This window comes from Colossoma macropomum, unplaced genomic scaffold (genome assembly GCF_904425465.1).
Source record: "Colossoma macropomum unplaced genomic scaffold, Colossoma_macropomum, whole genome shotgun sequence".
In the NCBI taxonomy this organism is placed as follows: domain Eukaryota; kingdom Metazoa; phylum Chordata; class Actinopteri; order Characiformes; family Serrasalmidae; genus Colossoma; species Colossoma macropomum.
The window spans coordinates 67,356-89,073 of NW_023495351.1; the positions used below are offsets into that span (position 1 = coordinate 67,356).

At 40.1% G+C, this 21,718-nt stretch overlaps 1 protein-coding gene across 1 annotated transcript in view; it reads right to left on the reverse strand.

The window, feature by feature from the left end:
• Positions 1–2,461: 2,461 nt before the first annotated feature.
• lrfn2b (leucine rich repeat and fibronectin type III domain containing 2b) overlaps positions 2,462–21,718 on the reverse strand; it is a 213,236-nt gene continuing 193,979 nt past the window's right edge. Inside the window, exon 8 of the mRNA XM_036562270.1 lies at positions 2,462–4,003. Within this exon, the coding sequence (XP_036418163.1) occupies positions 2,977–4,003 (1,027 nt within the window). The 3' untranslated portion in view covers positions 2,462–2,976. The remainder of the gene's footprint in view (positions 4,004–21,718) is intronic.

The window sequence follows — 21,718 nt, forward strand, 5'->3', positions numbered from 1 at the left end:
AAATTTCACAGCAGTAGGCCTCCAAGACTAAATTTTAGAAGCACTGGTTTAGTGCAGTGGTTTCTAGGTGACCTACTGCCCTTCACAATTTAAACTATTCTCTCCCAAAACACCTAATCCAGCTCTTTCGCTAATTTTCAAGCTCTGCATGAGCTGGATCAGGTATTTGGGGGCAGAGAATACCTAAACTTGGAGGGCAGTGATTCCCTTGGACTGCAGTTGAAAACCAATGGTTTATAACAGGGGTTCTCAATGCTGATCCTGGAGAACGACCACCTAGCAGAATTGAGCTCCAACCCTAATGTAAAACACTTGATCCAGGTAATGAAGGCCTTCAGGGGCATCTGAATAGCCTGGTGTTTGAACTCTCCAGGATTGGGCACTCCTGATTTAGAAGATAAATCAGATGTAGCAATATTGAGTGACTGGTCTCGAAATGACAGATAGGTGGAATCCTAGCCTTCCACCACTGGGTTATTATGTGGGTACTGTGTAACTGTAAGAAAAATAAGGGGGCTGCCCAGCCATTTTCTACTAGCACATGAAGGCAGCAATAATTAGTCTCTGCATGCAGAAACAAGCGGACAGCCCACAAGCCACAGGCAGGGGAGACCGGCCAGCGGCTCCTTCACATAGCCTGAGTCGTGATTCACTGTTGTTTGACTCCTATCAGACACACCTGCCACTTACAGCAGCTCTGGACTGGGGCTTTACCGAGCCGAGATCTTCGCACCAATCTGACACTTTCTATATGCTGCACCAAGCAAGAGAGCTAAGTGTAATGTCTCATCTGATTAGACCGAGCTGATTAGCATTAGAATGACGTCTCTATGGCTCCTAGAGGTATCACTGAGAGATGAATAAATTGTTAATATTACACATTCATCCAGTAATTTAAAAGAAAGACAACAGTCACTGACTTGACTCTTTACATCAAATTCTAGACATCTCTGATGTAAATGGCATCTTTGGTGGTGTTTTTTGGCTGTGTGAATGTGGTTGACTTATTTTCAGGGCTGGAACCTGGAGTGATCTTGTTTTTGCATCAAAATGTAAATGTACATATCGCAACGTGGCTTGATTTCGATTGGCCAGGAAACTCAAGATGACGTTTATTTTTACAAATTTAGACCATTTCAGTAAAATATACATAGACGCTGGTTAAAAACATCCAGTCTTTCCAGTTCCTTTGTAAATACAGACATATAGAAAAGCTTGAGTGCTTTAACTGCAAGATTAAGCAATTTTATGTGATGGGTTTTTCTGTGTCTTTAATTTCAAAGTTTTTCTTTTTAAAATTTCACATTCTGCCTCGATTAGTGGGTCAGTGGATCCTTTAAAAACGCTGCTTTTGCAAACGATTCCTTCGAGGGACATGAAGGAGAGAGAAAGAGGGAGGACGGATGAAAGTTCCGCGAATGCTTTTACTCTTCCCCTTCCTCGGTTTAACATTTAGTGTTTGACCGGCAAGATAAAAAATATAAAACTTTAAATTCATTACATGTATAAACAGTATTTGTACCAGAGACTGCTGTACAGTCTGAGTTGCTGTGCTGTTTGCTGGAGAAAACGTTGCCAAACAACTTCATCTGTAGACGCTGTTTAACAGTCACAAAACAGTCCACCTTAATGGGCATGAAGACTCTGACCAGAATCTCAGGGTACATGACCTGAACGTTTCTCATTTAGTACAGCTGATTTGTTATTCAACACATACACACAACAGACAAACGCACACCCAATCTCACACTCGCACACTCATTCACCAGATCATATAGCTGATAACTGCTGGTCAGGGACCTGTCCCCAACACATCAAGTCGTAAAGTGAATATATGCTTTAACAACACTTGAAAGTCATAAATCAATATATAATTCCATGCATGGTGGAACAGGGGGTTTATTCCCTTTTAGTCTTCGACACCAGAGCAGCAGGTTCCTAAAGGCAGCTGTTCATAATCGTGGTCCTGGAGTAGCGCTGCCCTGCACATTTTGGCACTGGCCTGCTCTAAAACATTCACATTGACTCAGGAAAGACTTGCTCCCTAAATTCTTATGTTGAAAGAGGCAACTCACAATTGACCTTTTGAAATATCTGATTTGAGCAGGAAAGATTTTCTGCAGTCTGAACTATAATAAAACACATGACTTTTTTAAATTGGACCCAAGCCATATGCAGTCATATGCAAAGGTCTGGGTGACCTGGTCAAATGACTTGTTTGTTGATTTTAATGTGCAATTACTGAGTTTAACATATTGGAAAAAATGATAAAACATACTGTACAAAAGTTATGGCATTTTATGTGTTTATGTTTTCCTAATATGTCAAACCCAGCAAACAAATTAAAATTGTACTTCAAAACTGGCAGAAAAAATGTTCTCTGTAGAGGATGTGTTGACTTATTTTTACAAAATGTCATATGACCAGAGGTGCTCAAACTTTTGCATAAGACTATGTGAGTGGTTGCAAATTCAACACAAATTTAACCAGTTAGGTTAAAATTTGTCACTCGGTGTCACTCCCAATGTCTGATACGCAATTTTGTGTTGTTACTGTGGCAACCAATGTGGAAATGTGAGCAAATGCAACTACATTTTCACAATACAAATAGAATTTGACCAGTTATAACTTACTCTGTGGACACTTAGACTAAAAATCGCATTAAAAATACCCAAACCCAAAATCCAACGTTCGCTTCTGTATAAAAAGGGGCTGTATGGGGTCCACATTTCAGTTCCTTACTCCCATGACTACATAAATTAATAAAGATAGTAAATCTGATGACTTAGAGATAAGTATATACCAAATAATTAGTTATCCAGCAATAAATACTCAATTATTTGGTATTCTAATATATCAGTTTAGTTCAGTTTAGTTGGATCAGGCTCCTAAAGCAGGCCCAAATGTGCAGGGTAGGGGCATTCCTAGACCAGGGTTGGGAACAACTGGCCTAAAGGCAGCTTGCGTCCACCTGCCCTATACAGTGCTCTCCATCACCCACTCTGAGCTTTCCAGAGTGCCCTTACTGCTGCCCGTTTCGCCCTCCTCATCACATTTGAGCAACATGCCATTAATGGAAAGGCTGCGTTTGGTCCAGATGTTGCTAAACCTGCGCTGGTAGTTGCACAGCTGGGCGCCGGTGGACGCCGCAAACTCGCCCATGTCAAACGAGTGGCTTCGCTTGGGCTTGGAGTCCAGTGGCAGCATGAGCAGCTTACTGAGCCGCGAGTCCAGCGTCCGGCCCAACAGTGGCTCCTTGTCAGTAGGGGGCAGTGGAAGTGGTGCTCCTGATGCAGCAGCAGTAGCTGCAGGAGGGCCAGGCGTGGTACTATCTTTTGGAGATGGAACCTCCCTGGTCTGGCCTCTTAGCTCCAGAGAGGTGATGGCCCCCAGAAGCTGATCCAGATTTCCTCGTGGTTTGGGATTAGCAGACCTCCAGATGCTAGCCAAGGCGCTGTTGGGACTGTAGGAACCCGCGGCATCCAGAGATCCGGATGAAGAAGAGGAGGAAGAGGAAGAGGAGGCAGAGCTTAGGCTGCTTTGGAGGGAACCACACTTGAACTCTACCACCTCGTCCCGCATGGTGACTTTGGGCTTGTTTTTGGGAGGCGGGAGCAAGACTCCATTTGGTCCCAGCCGTCCGCCATTGGTCTGGGAATAAGTATCGCTAACATCACTAAGCTTGCTAACAGGAAGCTCCGTCCCCTCCCCGGTCCCGCCCTCTCCTGCCTTGTAGCGCACCATGAGAATGACGATGAAGACGAGTAGAGTAGCTACGATCACGCCCCCAACCACCAGGATCATGGTGCCGCCCAGGAGCTGCCCATGCATGGACTGGCATTGTGGATAGTCATCCCGGGTGAAGAACTGGACGCACCCCACCACGCTGGTTGCCGTCAAGGTGGTGGCCGAGTCGTCCCATGCTGCCAGCACACACAGGTCATAGCGGGTCCCCGATACCAAGTTGTTGACCAGGAAAGCCTTGCTGGATGCAGGGATCATCCTTTGAATTTAAACAGAGAAACACATTTTTAATCTCATTCCCAACATAATGATAAAACTGATCACTGTCAGAAGTTTGAGGACTTTTTTGAAAGATTTTAATACATATGAGCATTTTTTGTCATTTTGCAATAACGTAACATGTTAAAGCCTAACTGAGTTTATTCAGAGGACACAACATCACATAAATAAATACCATCGACAGGAAAAAATAAAGGCTGTACATTGGACCCCCTTGTACTGCTGTCAGCCCTCATCAAAACTTTCAGGTGTTTAAACCAATATGAACTTCAAATATAACTTTCAATATGAACTTGAAATACATATCAGATTATTTGGTAATGCTTTCTTTTAGGGCCTCTTAAGTTCTAGGTATTAACCAAATAAGTGTGAGGTAGAAACAGACAAAGCACAAGCAGATAATCATTTTGGGCAAAATAATGATAAATATCAAGACAGTCTAGCTAAATTGCATTGAAATGACGAACTGGCTCAAACTATTAAACTGATAAAGGATGGAGTCAAATATTTCATAGTTATTTGGAGTAATAAGTGGTAAATATAAAAATATATAAAATTCCACTGTAATGTCACACATTTCGGCAGGAATTTAAATCAGAAATGGGTAGCGGGTCAGCTATATGGTTTACAATGGTGCACAAAACACAAAGACAAGATAAGAACCCAGAAAAACCACAGCAAGAATCTCTGCTGTCTTTTACAGCTCAGGTTCAGTTTAGTTTGTAGATAATATACAGGTACATCCCATATATAAGACTCTTTAATATTAGTGTTTAATCTGTTTACTTTTTACTCCAACTGTCTCAGAACTTACCATCATGTTACCCAAAATAATTACCTAGTCCTCTGGAGTTTGTACCTCACACTTACCTGGTTAATACCAGAACCTTTCTGTAAATAAAGCATTACCACACTGTAAAGAAATAAACTGGTTATTAATTTTAAAAAGTTAGTTATTGGGCTGCTTTACAATTTTGAGTTAATTAAAATAATAATAAGTTAACGGAACAGATTAAATCAAATTCAATCAAATCATGTTTATTATCACATCACATTTACACAGGTGTGAAGGTGAGTGAAAATCACACACGCACACACACACACACACATTAGACTCTAAATATAGACATATACACAATATATTGTGTATACTACAATATTGCAATATTACAATTGCACCATTCCAGTGTACAGTTTTTTGTACACTCATATATGTTATGTTATGAAGTAAAAGCTATGATGTCTACAGTTGTACACATTGCCATATATGCAATTTGTGAGTCTGAGGTAAATGGGCTGCAGGGTACACAGGATAGAATATTGATATATTTAGTCCAGATTATACAAGATATGGTTAGAAGATGTACAAGATGTCAATCTATATGTGCAGGTATAGATTTGCTAGATCGAAGTTACAGTAATATCAAAGTGAGTCTGTTTGAGGTGTGGATGCGGTGTGGACTGTCCATTGGGGATCATCATGATGATGATTCTGTGTTACGCTCCAACTTAATATATGAAATTCAATTAGCTCAAAATTAAGTACGTTTTTTAAAGTTTTTTAAGTAAAGTTAAGTAAAACATTATTTTACAGTGCAATTATTTAGTGATGCACCGATATGTAAACTGTGGGCTGATGCTGACATATAGTATTTTTAATGTACTTATCTGCCAATGTTGACAAACATTTATAAAATGTAGAAATTGGGACATTTATCCAGACTAGCACTTTAGATACATTAAACATTTACATCTGTAGGGTTACAAAAGCAGTAAAATGAATAAAATGAATACAATGCAGATGTTTTAGCGCAGTAACCCAGCATTGCCTCAATGTTGCTCCTCCAGAGTACAATAAATGCATTATGAAATATCAGTCTAAAAAATCAGTCAAGCCTAAACATCAGTCTGATGCTGATTATTATTTTAAGCGATTATGCTCATATCGATTTGGCACCATTGTTACTATGCATTGCTTAAATTACTATTCAGGTTAAACCTGCTCTTCTGCCAAGGTATAAACATCAAGCTGAAAGTTGAAGCTAAATATATGCAAAGAATCAGAACAGAGCTGCTTTGTACTACCAAAATTTATCTGACTTAATTGAAAAGTTCTGGCAAGAAAATAAAAAAAGCCAAGGTGAACCCAAACTTTTGATGGGTGGCGTACACACATGCTCACAAAAATCATATTAGCATGTTGAGACACACAGCACTGTTGTGACGGACGCATTAGCGGTCGGTCGTTAGCTACGTGCGTGTTGTAATGCCATTGTTAATACTTGAATGGGCAGCCAAATGAAAATACAATAGTACAGCATTATGATAATGGCTGCAAGTGCGTCTTAAGTCATCACGTTTTATTTGCGCCAGCAGATTTCTTGGGGAAATGCCTGCGCCTTTGTATTCGAGTGAACGCCGTTTGTGATCGCTCCCAGTCAACATGGAACAAAATCTGCCATTTTTCTCCGGAGCTGAGGCTGCTTTTCTGGCCTGCACTCTAATTGACAGCCAACAGTAATTGGCTTTATCTCTTTAAGCCATCTGTCCTGATACAGCGAGCAGACGGCCTGTTTGATAGTGCAGCCGTCCCACATGAGTTAATAAATAAATAAGGCTGGAAAGGAGTCTGTACGTAATAGAGTGAGAGGAGAGGGAAGACCAAGCGCCTTTGTGCTGGCTAATGTTAGCTGCCTGTCACTCACGGTTTATCCAGATGAGAGACAGCTGGCCTTATGGAACATTTATGACTGGGCCTTTGTAGGCATTTCGCGCAGGGTCCCTTCAGAAGGCCCTCAGAGCTGTGGTGGTCCTGTCAGTGAAGGCGATGGCTCCCTTCCCTGAAGTCCACTTCACAGAAATCATTTTATCAGACAGGCTGGGATGGGATCCATTACTGGACTGTGTTGGATGCCACTCTAGCGCTGTTCAGCCAAGCCCTCGTGATAAATAACTAACTCTCTCTCCTCACCGGCTCTGATTAAGTGAGCCCATCTCTGCTTCCACGCCATGGAAAGATCTATTAGGACGTGCGAATACTCTGAAATTTCCGTGCTCCTGGCGATGGAATCTATTACTCACTTACTATTTCTCACTTTTCGCCAGCTAGCCTTTCTGTGCCCTCTTGCATATCCGTTTCCAATTGATTTTGGCCAACACTTAAACAGTTAATTCAGTTTAGTTCAAAAACTCAGACAAAGTGGGAACCCGGTGGGAAACGTCTGGTGCTGCTTATTGTGCAAGGACAGGAAAAAGCAAAAGTTCTCGCACAGCTCTAGGCACTGGAAGGCAATTTTGGAGGTGGGTGTGCTTCACCTCTATCAGAGACAGCATGAGGCCATAACATTAATCAACGAGTCAATCCTGAAGCAGCTACCAGGGAAAGCTGGGCCACTCTTTCACTAAGAGCTCTTTGGGCTTTGTCCAGAGAACAGCTCATTTCAATAATTAAAGTAAAAGTGTGGCGAAAAATCGAATTCCTCCAGTTTCCCACCTCTTACCTCAAATGCAGCAGATTTGCCAAGACATGGTGTCTGAAGTTTACTTCTTTAGCCTCGTAAGTTCCAATGTAAAGCTAATGTTGTTAACAAGTAATGGAAGCTTCTACCCAGAGGCAGAGCCAGCGGGGGTCCCACAGACATGCCACTAAAAGGAAATCAGGCAGTCATGCCATAACATTTATGTGACCTGGCAATAAATGATTAAATACAAATCAAGACTGCTGAAGAGCAGAAACAATAAGAGCTCACTTTAATTCAGATCTGGTTTCAATCACTTATTTTCCTTTGAGTCAACCAATAACTTTAGCTACAAACTCCAGTGACAAAAAGGAAAGTGACCAATAAAATGAGGAGGCAAGAGAGAGTTCAGTGGATAAGAAAATGTGAAAAAAAGTGAAAAATGGGAGAGGGAGGATGAAGGAAATAGACAAAATGAGAGGCAGACGAATGATAGGCCTAATAATAACAACGAAGGAGATTAAACCCTGTGTGATGAAGGACCTGTCAACTGTCACCTGTCAATACTAATAACTAATAACGTCTCTGGCACAGTTGTGAACAGGCACTATTTTTTTGCTTGTTTAAAGCTGCACCATACTTGTTGTGTAAGTTTTGAGGATTTGGAGACCTCTCTGGTGGAAATGTGTAACTGCACATAATACGTGGAAGAACAGTTTGTAGCATGGATTGTGCTTCGGCGTCCTTTCCCGAAAGGATGAATCTAATGATTGAAAGAGAATTCAAAGAGAACTCTGTCAAAACTTGGTGAAGAATGTGTCTTCTGAGGATGTGAATGAATTATCTTCTATCACATCAGTCATCACATCTTCATCAGTATAATGTAGATTTTGCATTTGAGATCTAAACACGGAGCTGGAACTTCTTTTTGAGGCTGTGCGTGTGACATTAACATGTAAAGATGTATGACGTGATGCAAGAAACTTTCATGAAATCTGACCTTTAAAGGTTAGGCAAAGTGTAAAGGCCCAGTCACACAAGCGCCTGCAAGCTATATAACATTAATCCCAGTGTCCCGATGCTCACTTCCAGGGCGATACATTTTATGTGCAAAACTTTGTGAACTTTGGTAAACTTTCATGTCTTTGACCAGTAGCACTACTGTTTGGCTTTGTTGGCCTCTGAAGGGGTGGGGCTTCATAAAGCAACACAGAACATCCAAAACAGAGGAAAGACCAATTTAATCCGTTTTTGAACACAAATCCTTTAACATTTTTTCACCACTGCCTACAAAAAACACATTAAAGAGATACTATATGATACACAGTCAGTTGGGAGACTGTATTATTATCTTTACTGTTTAGTGATTTTTTTGTGATGTTAGTGTTTGTGGTAGGCAGGTTAGCTTACTTGCTAACTGCAATTCTAGCCCATTGGCTGACCACAGCTGCACACAAGTCACCCCACTGCAGCCAACCACAGCAGTTATCTACACTTTTTTACTATGACTTATGTTGTGGTATGAGGGGCATACTACCAAATTAGTTCAAACTGCAGTCCTGCAGTAAAAATAACCCATTTCAAAACAGCTAAGTACTTAAAGCTAGATATGTTCAAGGATTGTTCTATTTAAACCCAAGGTATTAGTAGAGATAGTAATACATTAAATATGTACAAAATCATCATTTGATGATTGCTTTCTATTGGGACGATTACCCCTACATTTACAATTGTTTGATTTTATTTTTGTAATTTTTAATGTTAATTAAATTACATTTAAATTCAATTTCTTTTAAAGTGAAGTTGAAAAAAGTTTGATGGATCAAAGATAGATTGTGTATCTTTAGGGTTTAAAAAATGCTGTCCCATGTTTCCATGTCATTACCAAAACACAAAGTTTTGATCTGTAGGTGGAGCCTTATTTTAGCCACGCCACTGCTTTGAAGTAAATGTGTCCACCAGTCTGAAAATCAGCATGGAACTTTGAATTCTGCAGTTATGCATTTTATTTGTAACTAATTTTTTATTTGTTTTATTGAAAAATATGATGATTATTTTGTGTGTTCAGCTGTTTAAAGCTGTGTTTGCTAGTCATGTACTGGCTGCGTTTTTGAGCTCAAAATAAGCTAAAATTGTCACTCCTGAAACAGTCACTACTGAAACATCTGGTTCATCATATGGTCAGGACAAAACTGAAGGTTAAATCATTTATATTAATAAATAAACATAATTAAGGCACAGTCAATCAAAGCAAAAGGATTTAAGTCCAAAGTCCAAGTCAGTTAAAAGTCCCAAATGTGTTTTCAGCTCTGACTTTAAACCAGTTCAGTAGAAAAATCCATACACATTATCTGGTATAATTATGTTAAAACTGTGTGGAGTTGTTCAGTATCTCTAACAGACTTGATTATGTGGTTTCTGACTCTGTATGACTCACTGTTATCTATAAACATGAAGTAAAGTACACCAGCCTAGCAAAAAACAGCATCGTAAAGCATGAATTTTGTTTGTGCGTTTGTCTGTGATGCCAATTGATGGCATGGCAGCTTCCTTTATAAGCTTGTTGGCTTGTAGCTCGAGTGTAAAACTAGTGAAGCAGCCTTCAGACATCAAATGTGTCTTGGTTGATTGACTACTTTGGGGTTAGGTGGGGGGATTAGCTTTTTTCGCTACACTGCTTTATACTAGTATTACTTTAAATATGGAAATAGGCAGCTCTGTACACAGCCCAAGGAACTGTTAAGGCTAAAGAGTAAAAATATTAGATTATTCACCAAACTATTCCTTGAAGCATCATCTGATAAAGTAAACAAAACAATAAACAAACTCCTCCGCTGCTTTCCCTCTCTTCCCCTTCTCCTCCTCCTCCTCCTCTTCCTCCTCATCTTCTCTCCTTCCTGTAATCATCACGCTATTTCATGCCTCATCTTTTCCCCATCCTTTCTCTGCAGCAGACATAGCTCACTCCAGCCATTGATTCGCTCTGGCCTGCACATTCTGGACAAGGTCGCGCAAATGGCCTCCTGCTCCATTGATTGCGCCCATGTGTTGGGGAGATTTGATTATGCTGATGTAAGCTAAAATAGCAAACGTGCTCAGGGCTGGAGAGGCGTGCGTACAGAGGCAGCGCTCAGAGAGACGAATAGGTTTTGACGTTTGTCTGAGTCTGGACCCCCTGAGTGGATCCTTGTGCAGCAGAAACACTGCCTCACAATAACGCTAATGGATAGACACATTAAAAAGAAATAAGGAACGGTGGAGAAGCCAGGCGAGGCCGGCGGGATGACAGTGGGTTCTCCGCATGTATGTGTGCTGTTGTTGTTGTTGTTGTTGTTGTTGTTGTTACATTCTGTGTTTATTTTAACGTGTGAGTCTAACTAAATTAACTTATACAGAGAAACAGCAGGAGAGGCCTGATTTATTCCTCTTTCACCCCTTGTTCTACCACTATGCTGCTGAAGCCGCTGTCATTTCCTGGAAACCAGAGGACCTTCTTAAGAGCCAAGTTCCACCAGCTTCAAGGCCCAAAGATTATATAACTGGGTGTGGATGTGCCTTTGATCCTTTTGCACTGTTAGTTTTGTAATCCCTGGACTTGTTTTCAAGTATTTGTTTTTCAATTTGTTTATAATTCCAGCTTTTCCTCTTGTATTTCCATGAACACCTGGGATTCTTTGGAAACCTACAATTTTATCTCTGAATTCTCTTGAGGATCATACTGCTATTACCAAGTATTGTTTTTTGAATTACTCCTAAATAAAAAAAATATATTTTGGCAAAACATGTTTAATCTAGTCAATATATCTAATATGTCATTATGACTTTGGGCAAGAATAAGTTTTTTTTAAAATGTTTGTTACTTATTTTCAGTAATTTAGTGTTGACAAAGGCTGAAACAAGCAAAATTATTTTCTAGATGAAAATACTTAAAACAAGTAACAAATGCCTATAAATAAGTTGACTAATCCTATAATATTCTTTACAGTCTTATGATCTCATAATGTAAAATATTAGATGCATCAAATAGAATTTAGGATGATTTAATTTGATATAGCATTAGCAGCACTAGTTGCCCAAATAGCTAAAGTTATCTGAGCAAGTTCTAAGTTATACTTTTAAATATGGCAATCAACACGTCAACAGCTACTCTAGTTCCCAGTCTGGTGCTCTTTGCGATGATGACAAGTTGCTTGGTGACTTTATCCTCATTTATTCCCTATTATTTTTCATGAGTCTGATGGTTTCTCAATAGTCTTAGCTTCAAGTGCAAATATTTTGATGTGGGAAATCAGACATTTTATATGTACACAACTTTGACTGTTTGAGGTCTGGAAAAATGGATATTTGCAGCTGTCTAGCGCATGTTTGGATGCTATGAGTGTATAAAAAAGCTCTTAACCCCTTAAAATCCCAGGTTTATGGCATATTAAGGCTTATTATTCAGTAACTACACAGACTTCAATGAAACTGTCTCATTATTGCCTTATAATTAACTAACTTATTATTATTCTATAATCTAACTACCTAATTATTCTTATTTATTTTTAATTATTCTTAATTATTCCCTGGCTGTTTAAGGGGTTAAAGCATTTACACAATAAAGAAAGTGTTGTTTGGTTAGTGCTTTGTTTATTTTAAAAGACAGTGCTATGTAGGCTATGGAAATTAACTGTTAATATAGCACCAAAATTACATTAAAATGCACAATTTAATTATAAATTTTATCATACATTTTATATACAAATACACAAACATCAACCCAAATGATTGCCTAAGACACTTAAAACATGCTATTACTTCTTGTTAGTGATGTCACAGAATGGCAACTCTGAGAAGCTGAACCTTTGTGAGAAATTCCATTGGAAATTTCCCTCTTTCCCACATGCAGCATTAGCAAAGACAGACGAAAATTTCCAACTGAAGACAGCTCAAGCTAAAATAAACAAACATTACACATCTCTTCATCTTTTTTTTTTTGAAAAATGGTTGATCAACTCAACTTTATCTGATGATGACATCAACCTGCCTCACCACCCCTTGTTTCCTTGGTTCCAGACCAGTGAGTTTTATAGAATCGGACTAGCATTGATTTTTTATTGGCCAAAAACCTTTTTTTTTTTTTTTTGCAGCGGAAGCGGTTGAAGATTAAGCACCAGTGCCCTGTTTTGTGGAAAAGGGGATGTGAGGTCAGGTACAGAACCACAGACCTGCTAAATTACGATCCCTCAGCAGAAGTTACCGAGATAAGAAGCTGCTAATGGTGTTTTCATGCCGTAACACTCCGCGCTGTGTCCACGGCGTTCATCAGTCATGCTGTAACACAGTATGACACTGTTTAATAAAACAACATGACAAACAGCCTCTGTGTGCCGTCAATCAAAAAGCCCTTCTGTGTTGTTTAGAAAAGCAGACTGAGCTCGGAGTGTATGACGAACAAACAGCCACTGAGCGCAATTCCCCGGAGAGCAGCATCAGCCCGACTATGCATCACATCCGGGGACAGACAGACACACTAAATCACGCAGCGGGTGACGGTCCGGACATTATGGAACAAAGCATGGAGCAGATGCCTCGTGGCAATCCAGCTGAAGCATTACCAAGGCTTTCCATCTGACATGTGACTTCCTGTCCAACATCCGTGACACATGCCCCCTGCGCTGCTGTAATGGATGAGGATAATGTCTTTAACCTGCTCCTGACCACACCATTTAGAAAGAGATTATTTTTGTATTTCTATCTGTGTTGGTCCTTATTTTTTGCAGATTTAGGCTTGTTGACCTTTAAGACATAACCTACAAGTCTGTTTCCTGTACAGGGATTAAGCCAAGTCCTGCATTTTCCTTTCAGTTGAGTTGAATTTCTGTCTGGCTCCTATTTGTCCAAAAGTTTAAAGACACTCACTGATCCAGAGTTTGTTCTGAAATGAAGGGTATAAATAATGAGTTTGTCCCTCTTTGCTGCAGTAACAGCCTGTACTCCTCTGGAAACGCTTTACACTGGATGTTGAACATTGCTGTGAGGATCTGACTGAGCATTAGTGAGGTCAGGTACTGATGTTAGATGGTCAGTCCTGGATCTCTCCAACTCATCCCAAAGGTATTGGACGGAGCTCCATCACTCCAGAGAATGCAGCTCCACTGCTCCACAGCTCAATGCTGGAGGGCTTTATACCCCTTTAATCCACAACTGGCATTTTGCATGGCAACCTATGCACATGTGCAGCTGCTCCAGAGCATCCTATTCTATTGGTGAATGCTTTTCTACAGAGATTATACAAGCAAAGTATCTCAATTCACTCATTAGAAGGAGAGTATTAGATTTTGAACTTTTAAGCTTATTTCACACAGTTTCTTTTTTGCAGTGTACCTAAAATTGTATTTGAATTTTTGTGGTTATCTGCTATGAGAAAAGATAAATGAAATGTAGAGGAAATTAAATATAGCACTATTAACTATACATTAAAGCTACACCTTTAAAAAGATGGTTCTTCAAGGGTTCTTTAGTAAAGGCAAATGTTCTATGTAGAACCATAAACACACTAAGGATCCTTTGCATAATTAAATGGTTTGCTAAATGATGTAAATGTAAATGTAAATGGTTCTTTGCATGGTGAAAGGATTCTTCAGACTGATGGCAACTGTGCATAAGTGTTCCACATAGCACCTAAGAGGGTTCTGCTATTGTTTCAATGTCAAGCTTGTAATAATAGCAGTACCCTTTTTCGTGATATAACATGTTCTCCATCAATCTGAAGAACCATTTCACTATGCAAAGAACCATTTAATTATGGGTTCTTAGAGTGTTCATGGTTCTATATAGAACAATTTAAATTTTTAAAAATACTAAATATATTGACTAGATTTAAGAGAATTTCACTTGACGAGACACATTTTTCTGTAGTTTGTATATCTATGAGACTTTCAGAGTAACAGAAGAAAAATCACACAATTCCTCAAAACCTACAGATAATTTGTCAGTATCTGCTGCCATTGATACTTCATCAAGATTTCATCATGAACAGACTAACAGAGATGGTCCAAAATGACTTGAGTCAGTTTTTTTGCTTCTCCTGTCGAGTTACTTTTTGAAGATACGAACTTTTGGTCCAACGTTGGCGATACTTAAGTTTAGGAGGGTAGGGAGCGCTAGAGGTTTCATCCCTTTACTATTCTGCCTTAACATTTCGTGTCTGTTTGATTATGACAGGGCATATCGAGCGAATAAAACATCCCCTCACTTCACATCCTTTACTAAAAGGGAAAGTGATCGACGTTCAGTCTGTCGAGTCTCCACAGAGATCCTCCACTTCAAAATCTGTTTTTAGTGCAGGAGTGGGCTCTATCTCCCAGCCGGGATCTGCCCGGCCTGCATACTGGAGCTGATAGCGAACAGAATCAGTGCCGAGCAGGGAAAGTGATGCTAGCTTAGCCGTGGGCCCGGGACTGATATGAGCTGGGGGAGCAGAGCGGCTGCAGTTTGCTGATGGGAATCCATGATGAAAGATAACAAGCTTCTGGTCTTCCTTCAGCTGCAGCGTTTGGAGCAGTGGCCGTGTTTGGGAACACTGGCTCCAATCTCCCCCCAGCTAGCGTCTCATTGAACTGCCGTCAGGATAGAACTCAATTATGTCCTGCTTTCTCTCTGGCTGGGAAAATGTAGAGCTGGGCGGAATGAATAAAATTCAGCATCAGGAAGTTGTTTCCTGACGGCTGCTGCTTTATTATAAAGAGCTGCCTTCCAAACCTTGTTTCATTAAAGAGCCTATACCATGGAAAACTCAATCTTCCTTTGTTTTAAATATGAGTTTGATGTAGCATGCAAGCATTGCTAAAGTTTCAGAATGTGCCATTCACTAACGAGTCCATACGGTCCATGAGGGTCCTTCACAAAGCAGGATTTCTCAGTTAGCCAGATATCTTAAGTGCAAAGATGAGGACTGTCCAATCAGAATGTCCCTCAGCTCTTTTCCTATTGGACAGGCTTGACTTCGGGCTTGAGTTATCTGGCTAAACTGAGAAACCCTGCACTGTGAAATACACCCAATATGGAGCTGCAAAAACATTGTTTTGAATTTTTATGTTTTGTGATGTCACAAACTCATTTACATATATCCATCTATTCAGTCTACAGCAGTTTAGCCTCGCCCACTCAAGCTGAAGTTATAAGGAGTGTTTCAGCTCGGACTGCTTTTTGAATAAAGCTCCAGTGAGAGCTCATTTACATATTAGTGGTATGCAGGAGTTTTGGGCACCACTGGTCAAATTACTCCACACAGAACACACTTCTTCCTATTTTAATGCACAATTGCTGTTCATTTTGTAACATGCCAGAGGGTTCACCCTGAACAAGGGTCGAACTTACAACCCTTATGTTAGTGGTTGGGAGCTAGACACTAGAGGAAAACCTCTAGTGTAAAGCAACTGAGGGTCGGGAGATAGGTGCTTACACAGTGAGCCACTGAAGGGGAAAGTGGCTGTGTGAATTAAAGACTTAAAAAGATGATCAAAACTGAATCCAAAAAACTCACCTCATCTCTCCCTAAATACACTCAAAAGACTTATTTTAAGACTTATGCTGGAGAACATTTTGAGAACAGTAAAGACTCCCGGTTGAGTCAGAGTAACATGCAGCGTGAACTCAAGACTGAGCGGCGAGTGATGAGTGAGCACGGCTTAAGTAGGTGCCCACAGCTGTCCCAGGAGTCCCAGCAGCTGGAGGTGGCCTAGCAGGCTGCCTGGACATTACATATTTACTGAATTTAACATACTGAGGGAAAAATAAAACATCAAATATGCCCTGTGCAAAAGTCATAGCACATTTATATTTTTCAATATGTTAAACTCAGCAGATAAATAGAAATTGTAATATATCAGAAAAAAATGCTATATTTGTGTTCCTTGTAGAGGATGTGTTGATTTATTTCTACTTCAACAAAACATGTAATTTGACAAGGGGGTGTTCTAACTTTTGCATATGACCATATCAGTTTTAAAGGAACAATACAAAAACAGTTTAATTCTAAAAGACAAAGAAAGGTCAGAAAATGACTCTGCAGCAATAAACTTGAACTCTTTAGGTACATAAAACTGCACCAGTGTTATAAGCGGGGAAAGAAATAAAAAAAAAAACAAGAGGAAAGTAGGATATGGGCATTTTAAGAAATCACATTTACAAAAATATATTTAAAAAATTCAGAAAATCAATAAAACTCAATACAGCTGAAACTGAAACATCTAGAATTTTGAGTGACACCAATATCGGTATGTCGGTACAAACAATATATTGTCTAGTGCAGAAAACAAACAGACGCGCAAAGGACGCAGCGAGCGCAGACTACCAGCAAATGGACTGCACAGAAGAGCGCAGTCATCACACGTTCCCCCAGATATTAATGGATAAATGATTTAAATGACATTAAGTAATTGGATTTTCTCTCCGCTTGCTCTCTCTCTCTCTCTCCTCACACAGATTTACGACTCTACATCAGCGCACTGTAAAACACTTTATACCTCATCAAACGCCTTAGAACTGACACAGAGAGAGGGAGAGAGAGAGAGACAGAGAGAGAGAGAGGGAGAGAGAGAGAGAAATAGAAAGCGAGAGAACAATGAGAGAGAGAAAGAGAGAGAGAGAGAGAGAGAGAGAAAGAGAGAGAACAAGGAGATAGAGGACAGAGAAGAGGAGAGAGAGAGAAAATGCAGAGAGCGAGAAAGATAGAGAGACAGAGAGTGTGAGGAGGGAGAGCAAGAAGGAGAGAAAAAGTTAGAGAGAGAATACGGGAAGAGAAACAGAGAAAGAGGGGAGAGAGGGAGAAAAAAGAAAGAGAGGAGAGATGGAGAGAGGGAGAGAAAGGACAGAGAACACAGAAAGAGAGAGAGGGGGGATAGAGAGAGAGGGAAAAGAGAGAGGGCAGTAGAAAAAAGGAAATGAGATGAGAGATGGAGAGGGAAGAGACAGAGAGGGTGAGAGGGGAGAGGGGGAGAAAAAAGAAAGGAGAGGGAAGAGAGAGAACACAGAGAAAAAATTATAGAGGGGGAGAGAGAAAAAAGAGACAGAGAGGTGAAATAGAGGGGGGAGAGAGATAGAGGGAAAGAGAGAGGGAGGGAGAAAAGGATATGAGAGGAGATAGGGAGAGAAAGGACAGAGAACACAGAGAAAGATAGAGAGAGGGGGGATAGAGAGAGAGGGAAAAGAGAGAGGGAGGGAGAAAAAGGAAATGAGAGGAGAGATGGAGAGGGGAGAGAAAAGAGGGGGAGGGAGAAAAAGAGCAAGAGAGGAGCGATGGAGAGGAGAGAGAAAGAGAGAGAGGGAGAGAGAGAGATAGAGAGAGCAGTGAGAGGAGAGAGAGAAACAAGAAATGGAACAGAGAAAGAGAGAGATGAGGAGAGATGGAGAGAGGGAGAGGGGAGAGAGAGAGCACAGAGAAAAAGATAACGAGAGAGAGAGAGAGAAAGAGAGAGAGAGAGAGAGAGAGAGAGAGAGAGAGAGAGAGAGAGAGAGAGAGAGACCATTTTTTACTCATTGTTAAACAGTGAAGAGAGGATGAACATGAATTGCAGGTGTAAATGCAGACTGGGGTCAGACTAAGGTCACGTCTGTCCACCGTAGAGACAGACGGGCTCTTACTGTGCTTGGATGTCAGGTGGGTGTAAATGTAATCTCTCCAGACTGGGTGCAATAATGCTCGATGCTGTAAGTCCTTCATCTTAAAAGGCTCTGACTCATGATCATGGTCAGTCCACAACATGGCTGATACACATACATTTAAAAGGTTCAATGCAACAGTTCAATGGAAAATCTAATTTACAGCATTTTCTCCAAATGTAGTTAATCAGCCAAGACATCTGGTTCTTTAGTTTTAGTGCTGTTGCTAAAAGGCTAATGTCGCTAACTAGTAATTGAAGCTCATACCCCACCAATTAGCATGCTGCTAGCTGCATGCTCACTTGCCTCAATCAGTGATTTTGACCCTGGCATGATTGTTGGTGCCAGACGGGCTGGTTTGAGTGTTTCTATAACTGCTGATCTCTTGGCATTTTCATACACAACAGTCTCATGAGTTTCTCAGAATTGAGCATCCAAGGAAAAAACAACCAGTGAGCAGCAATTCTGTGGACAGAAAAGCCTTGTTGATTAGAGAGGGCAGCAGAGAATGGCCAGACTGGTTCGAGCAGACAGAAAGGCTACAGTCACTCAGATAACTACTCTGTACAATTGTGGTGAGCAGAACGTAAAACCTTGAGGTGGATGGGCTACAACAGCAGAAGACCACACTGGGTTTCACTTCTGTCAGCTAAAAACAGAAAGCTGAAGCTGCAGTGGGCACAGGCTTACCAAAACTGAACAGCTGAAGACTGGAGAAACGTAGCCTGGTCTGATGAATTTTGAATGTGCTGAGGTTCACTGTGGGGATCAGAATTTGGCACCAACAGCATGAATCCATGGACCCAACCTGCCTTCTGTCAGCAGGCCAGGCTGGTGGAGGTGATGTTATGGTGTGAGGAATATTTTCTTGACATACTTCAGGCCTGTTAATACCAATCAATCATCGCCTGAATGGGAGACCCTACCCAGTATTACAGGTGGGAATAACTAAAGGCCCGACAAAACGATATTGTCACAATACTCAAGTCATGATTTGATATTACTACGATTTTAAAATTATTGTGATATGCTGAGTACTGTGATAACATATATTGTGATATGTTGTGTTTATTACCTTTTTCAACTGCAAATTTTGTCCTCAAAGGAAAACTTTCTCCACATCTGTTTTATCTAATGAGATAAAGTTTTCAGTCTGTTCATCTCTCTTCAATCAGTTTTATTGCAGCACTAACACTGTTACACTGTCATAAAAATTTTAAACTCATATAATAAAATATGAACATTTGGCATCCATATACCAATACAATGTTGCAACCCAAAATATTGCTATACTGTGCTGTATTGATCCCCTCATCCCCCCACCTCCTACTCAGTATTAGTAAAATGTTCATAATAAAGTGCTCGGCAAGTATATCAGTCTTAAAGACAAAGTAACAAAAATTCTAAGGGATAAAGAGAGATGATTTCTGATGTTTTTGGTACACAAACATCATAAGTGTCAGAGGGAAAAATGAAAAACCAAAAAAATCTGCATAAAGGCAATCTAAACTTGTCAGTTATCGGGTTCCTATCACCACCACAGTGAACATTTCTGACTCAGTAAGTTTCTCTCGGATGGAGCATTTCACCCCAAATCACTACAGAATGACTCATGTCTAAGTCATTTAATAACACAGGAATTTGGTACAATTCCCTTTTAACAACTCGGCATGGTTTGAGGCAAGTGTGTGGCCATTTAGGTTAATTGGTGGGTTATAGGCTTCCATTAATTGTTGGCTAAACACTGCAAGAAATGGTATCTTGTCAAGTGAAATGATCTTAAATCTACTCAATATATCTAATATTTACCATTTTGAGATTACTGTAAGATTAATTTGCTTGTTTCTAAATGTCTTTGTACTGTTATAGGTGATTTTATTAAGTACAATTATCTCACTATATTGGAAGATCATTTTTCTTGCTTCAATCATATTTCTTACAATTGTTTTTAGTTTTATGTTCACAATAAAATCATTTAAAACAAGTACAAAATGTCTAGAAATAAGTTAAATAATCTTAGGCTTTTAAATATTAGATATGTCGACTAGATTTAAGATAAGATTTAAGACTTTTTGCAGTGCATTAGCCTTGTAGCTCCAATGCTAAAACAAAATAAACAAACTTCAGACACCAAACATGTCTTGGCTAATCAACTACATTTGGAGTGGAAAACTGGGTACACTTTAATTCTTTAACCAACCTATCGCTTTAATGTCATGAGTAATCAGATGTGCTTCTTGATTTATTTACAACAGGAGAGCATAGAGTTGAGGACCCTGAACAGCCTACGAGTCCTAAGACAAAAGAGAAAGAAAATTAGAAAGAGAGAGAAAAACAGAGAGAAAGGCAGCTCAGTCTCGGAGCAAGTGAAGACGTCAGATGAAGAAGAAAAGTAGTGGAAGGGAAAGCCTTTTTGCCTGCTTATCCATTCAACGGACAGAGCGAGGGATGATGGATGGATCCCAGAAGACTGCTACAAGTGTACACTATCAAAGAAAACAGCTACGAGTCCTAAGACAAATTCGACACCATCTGCCTTTGCTGTTGATGCGGAGTGAGCAGTGGAGGGTAAATTCCTTCACTCTGAGCTCGTTGTGACTGGCAGCTCCTGCTGAAGAGAAACGCTACCCCTCTAAACAAATCAAATCATCTGCACTTATCTAAACCAGCAGCACTTCCCCACGTTTCAGCCCTGTTTGCTGGAAATGCGCGACTCAACGTCAGGCTGCTTTTATCTTAGCATAAACTCTTGCTGAACTGGGGAAGAAGATTCATGAAGCATTCGTAACTGTGAGAGACAAACACAAATGACATTATTCATCACTGACATGCTTAAACCAAGGCTTTCACACTTCACACTGTTTACCGAGAAACTTATAGCAGAGATTTGAAGAATTAAATGTTGAATTTGTGTCAAAAGTAAATGTACACTGCAAAATATGGCATCTTGGCAAGCGAAATTATCTTAACTCCAGTTAATATATCTAAGTAATTGGCAGAATTCGTAACATAAAACTAAAAAGAGATCTAGGCTGGTTTTTATTGGGCCTCCCCTCCAAAACACTTTCACTATCCCACTACGTCATAAACTGCTTGATAAATTGTTACTTATAGCTTGGAAATGTATTCCTAATAATTGGCTAAGAGAGATGCCACCTTGTGTTACTCAGTGGTATAGGGAAACATTTAGGACACTTCCTCATGAGCGATTAGCGGCAGTACTTAGGGGCAACAACCTGTTATTTATGAAAATCTAGAGACCTTTAGAGACCATAGAGCATCTGCCTCCTAAACTTATGGATATTATCTTAAATGTTTAGTACTCTTTAGGATGGAAATCTTCTCTGATATATATATGATAGGTAGTGTACGCAGGAACCTAATGAAGTGAAGTGCAATGAATGGGATCAGCAAAGCCCAAACTGGGAAGAGTGGAATTTTATATTTATGTATCTCTTCTTTTTGCAGAGTTCCTTTTTCGTTTTGTGAGGATGGCCTTGTTTTGTGTGGGTTGGGATGGGGGAGTTGGGGGGGGGGTCATATGTATTTACTGAAATGATGCCAAGCCGTCCTGGCCCAGATGCAGCAAAACA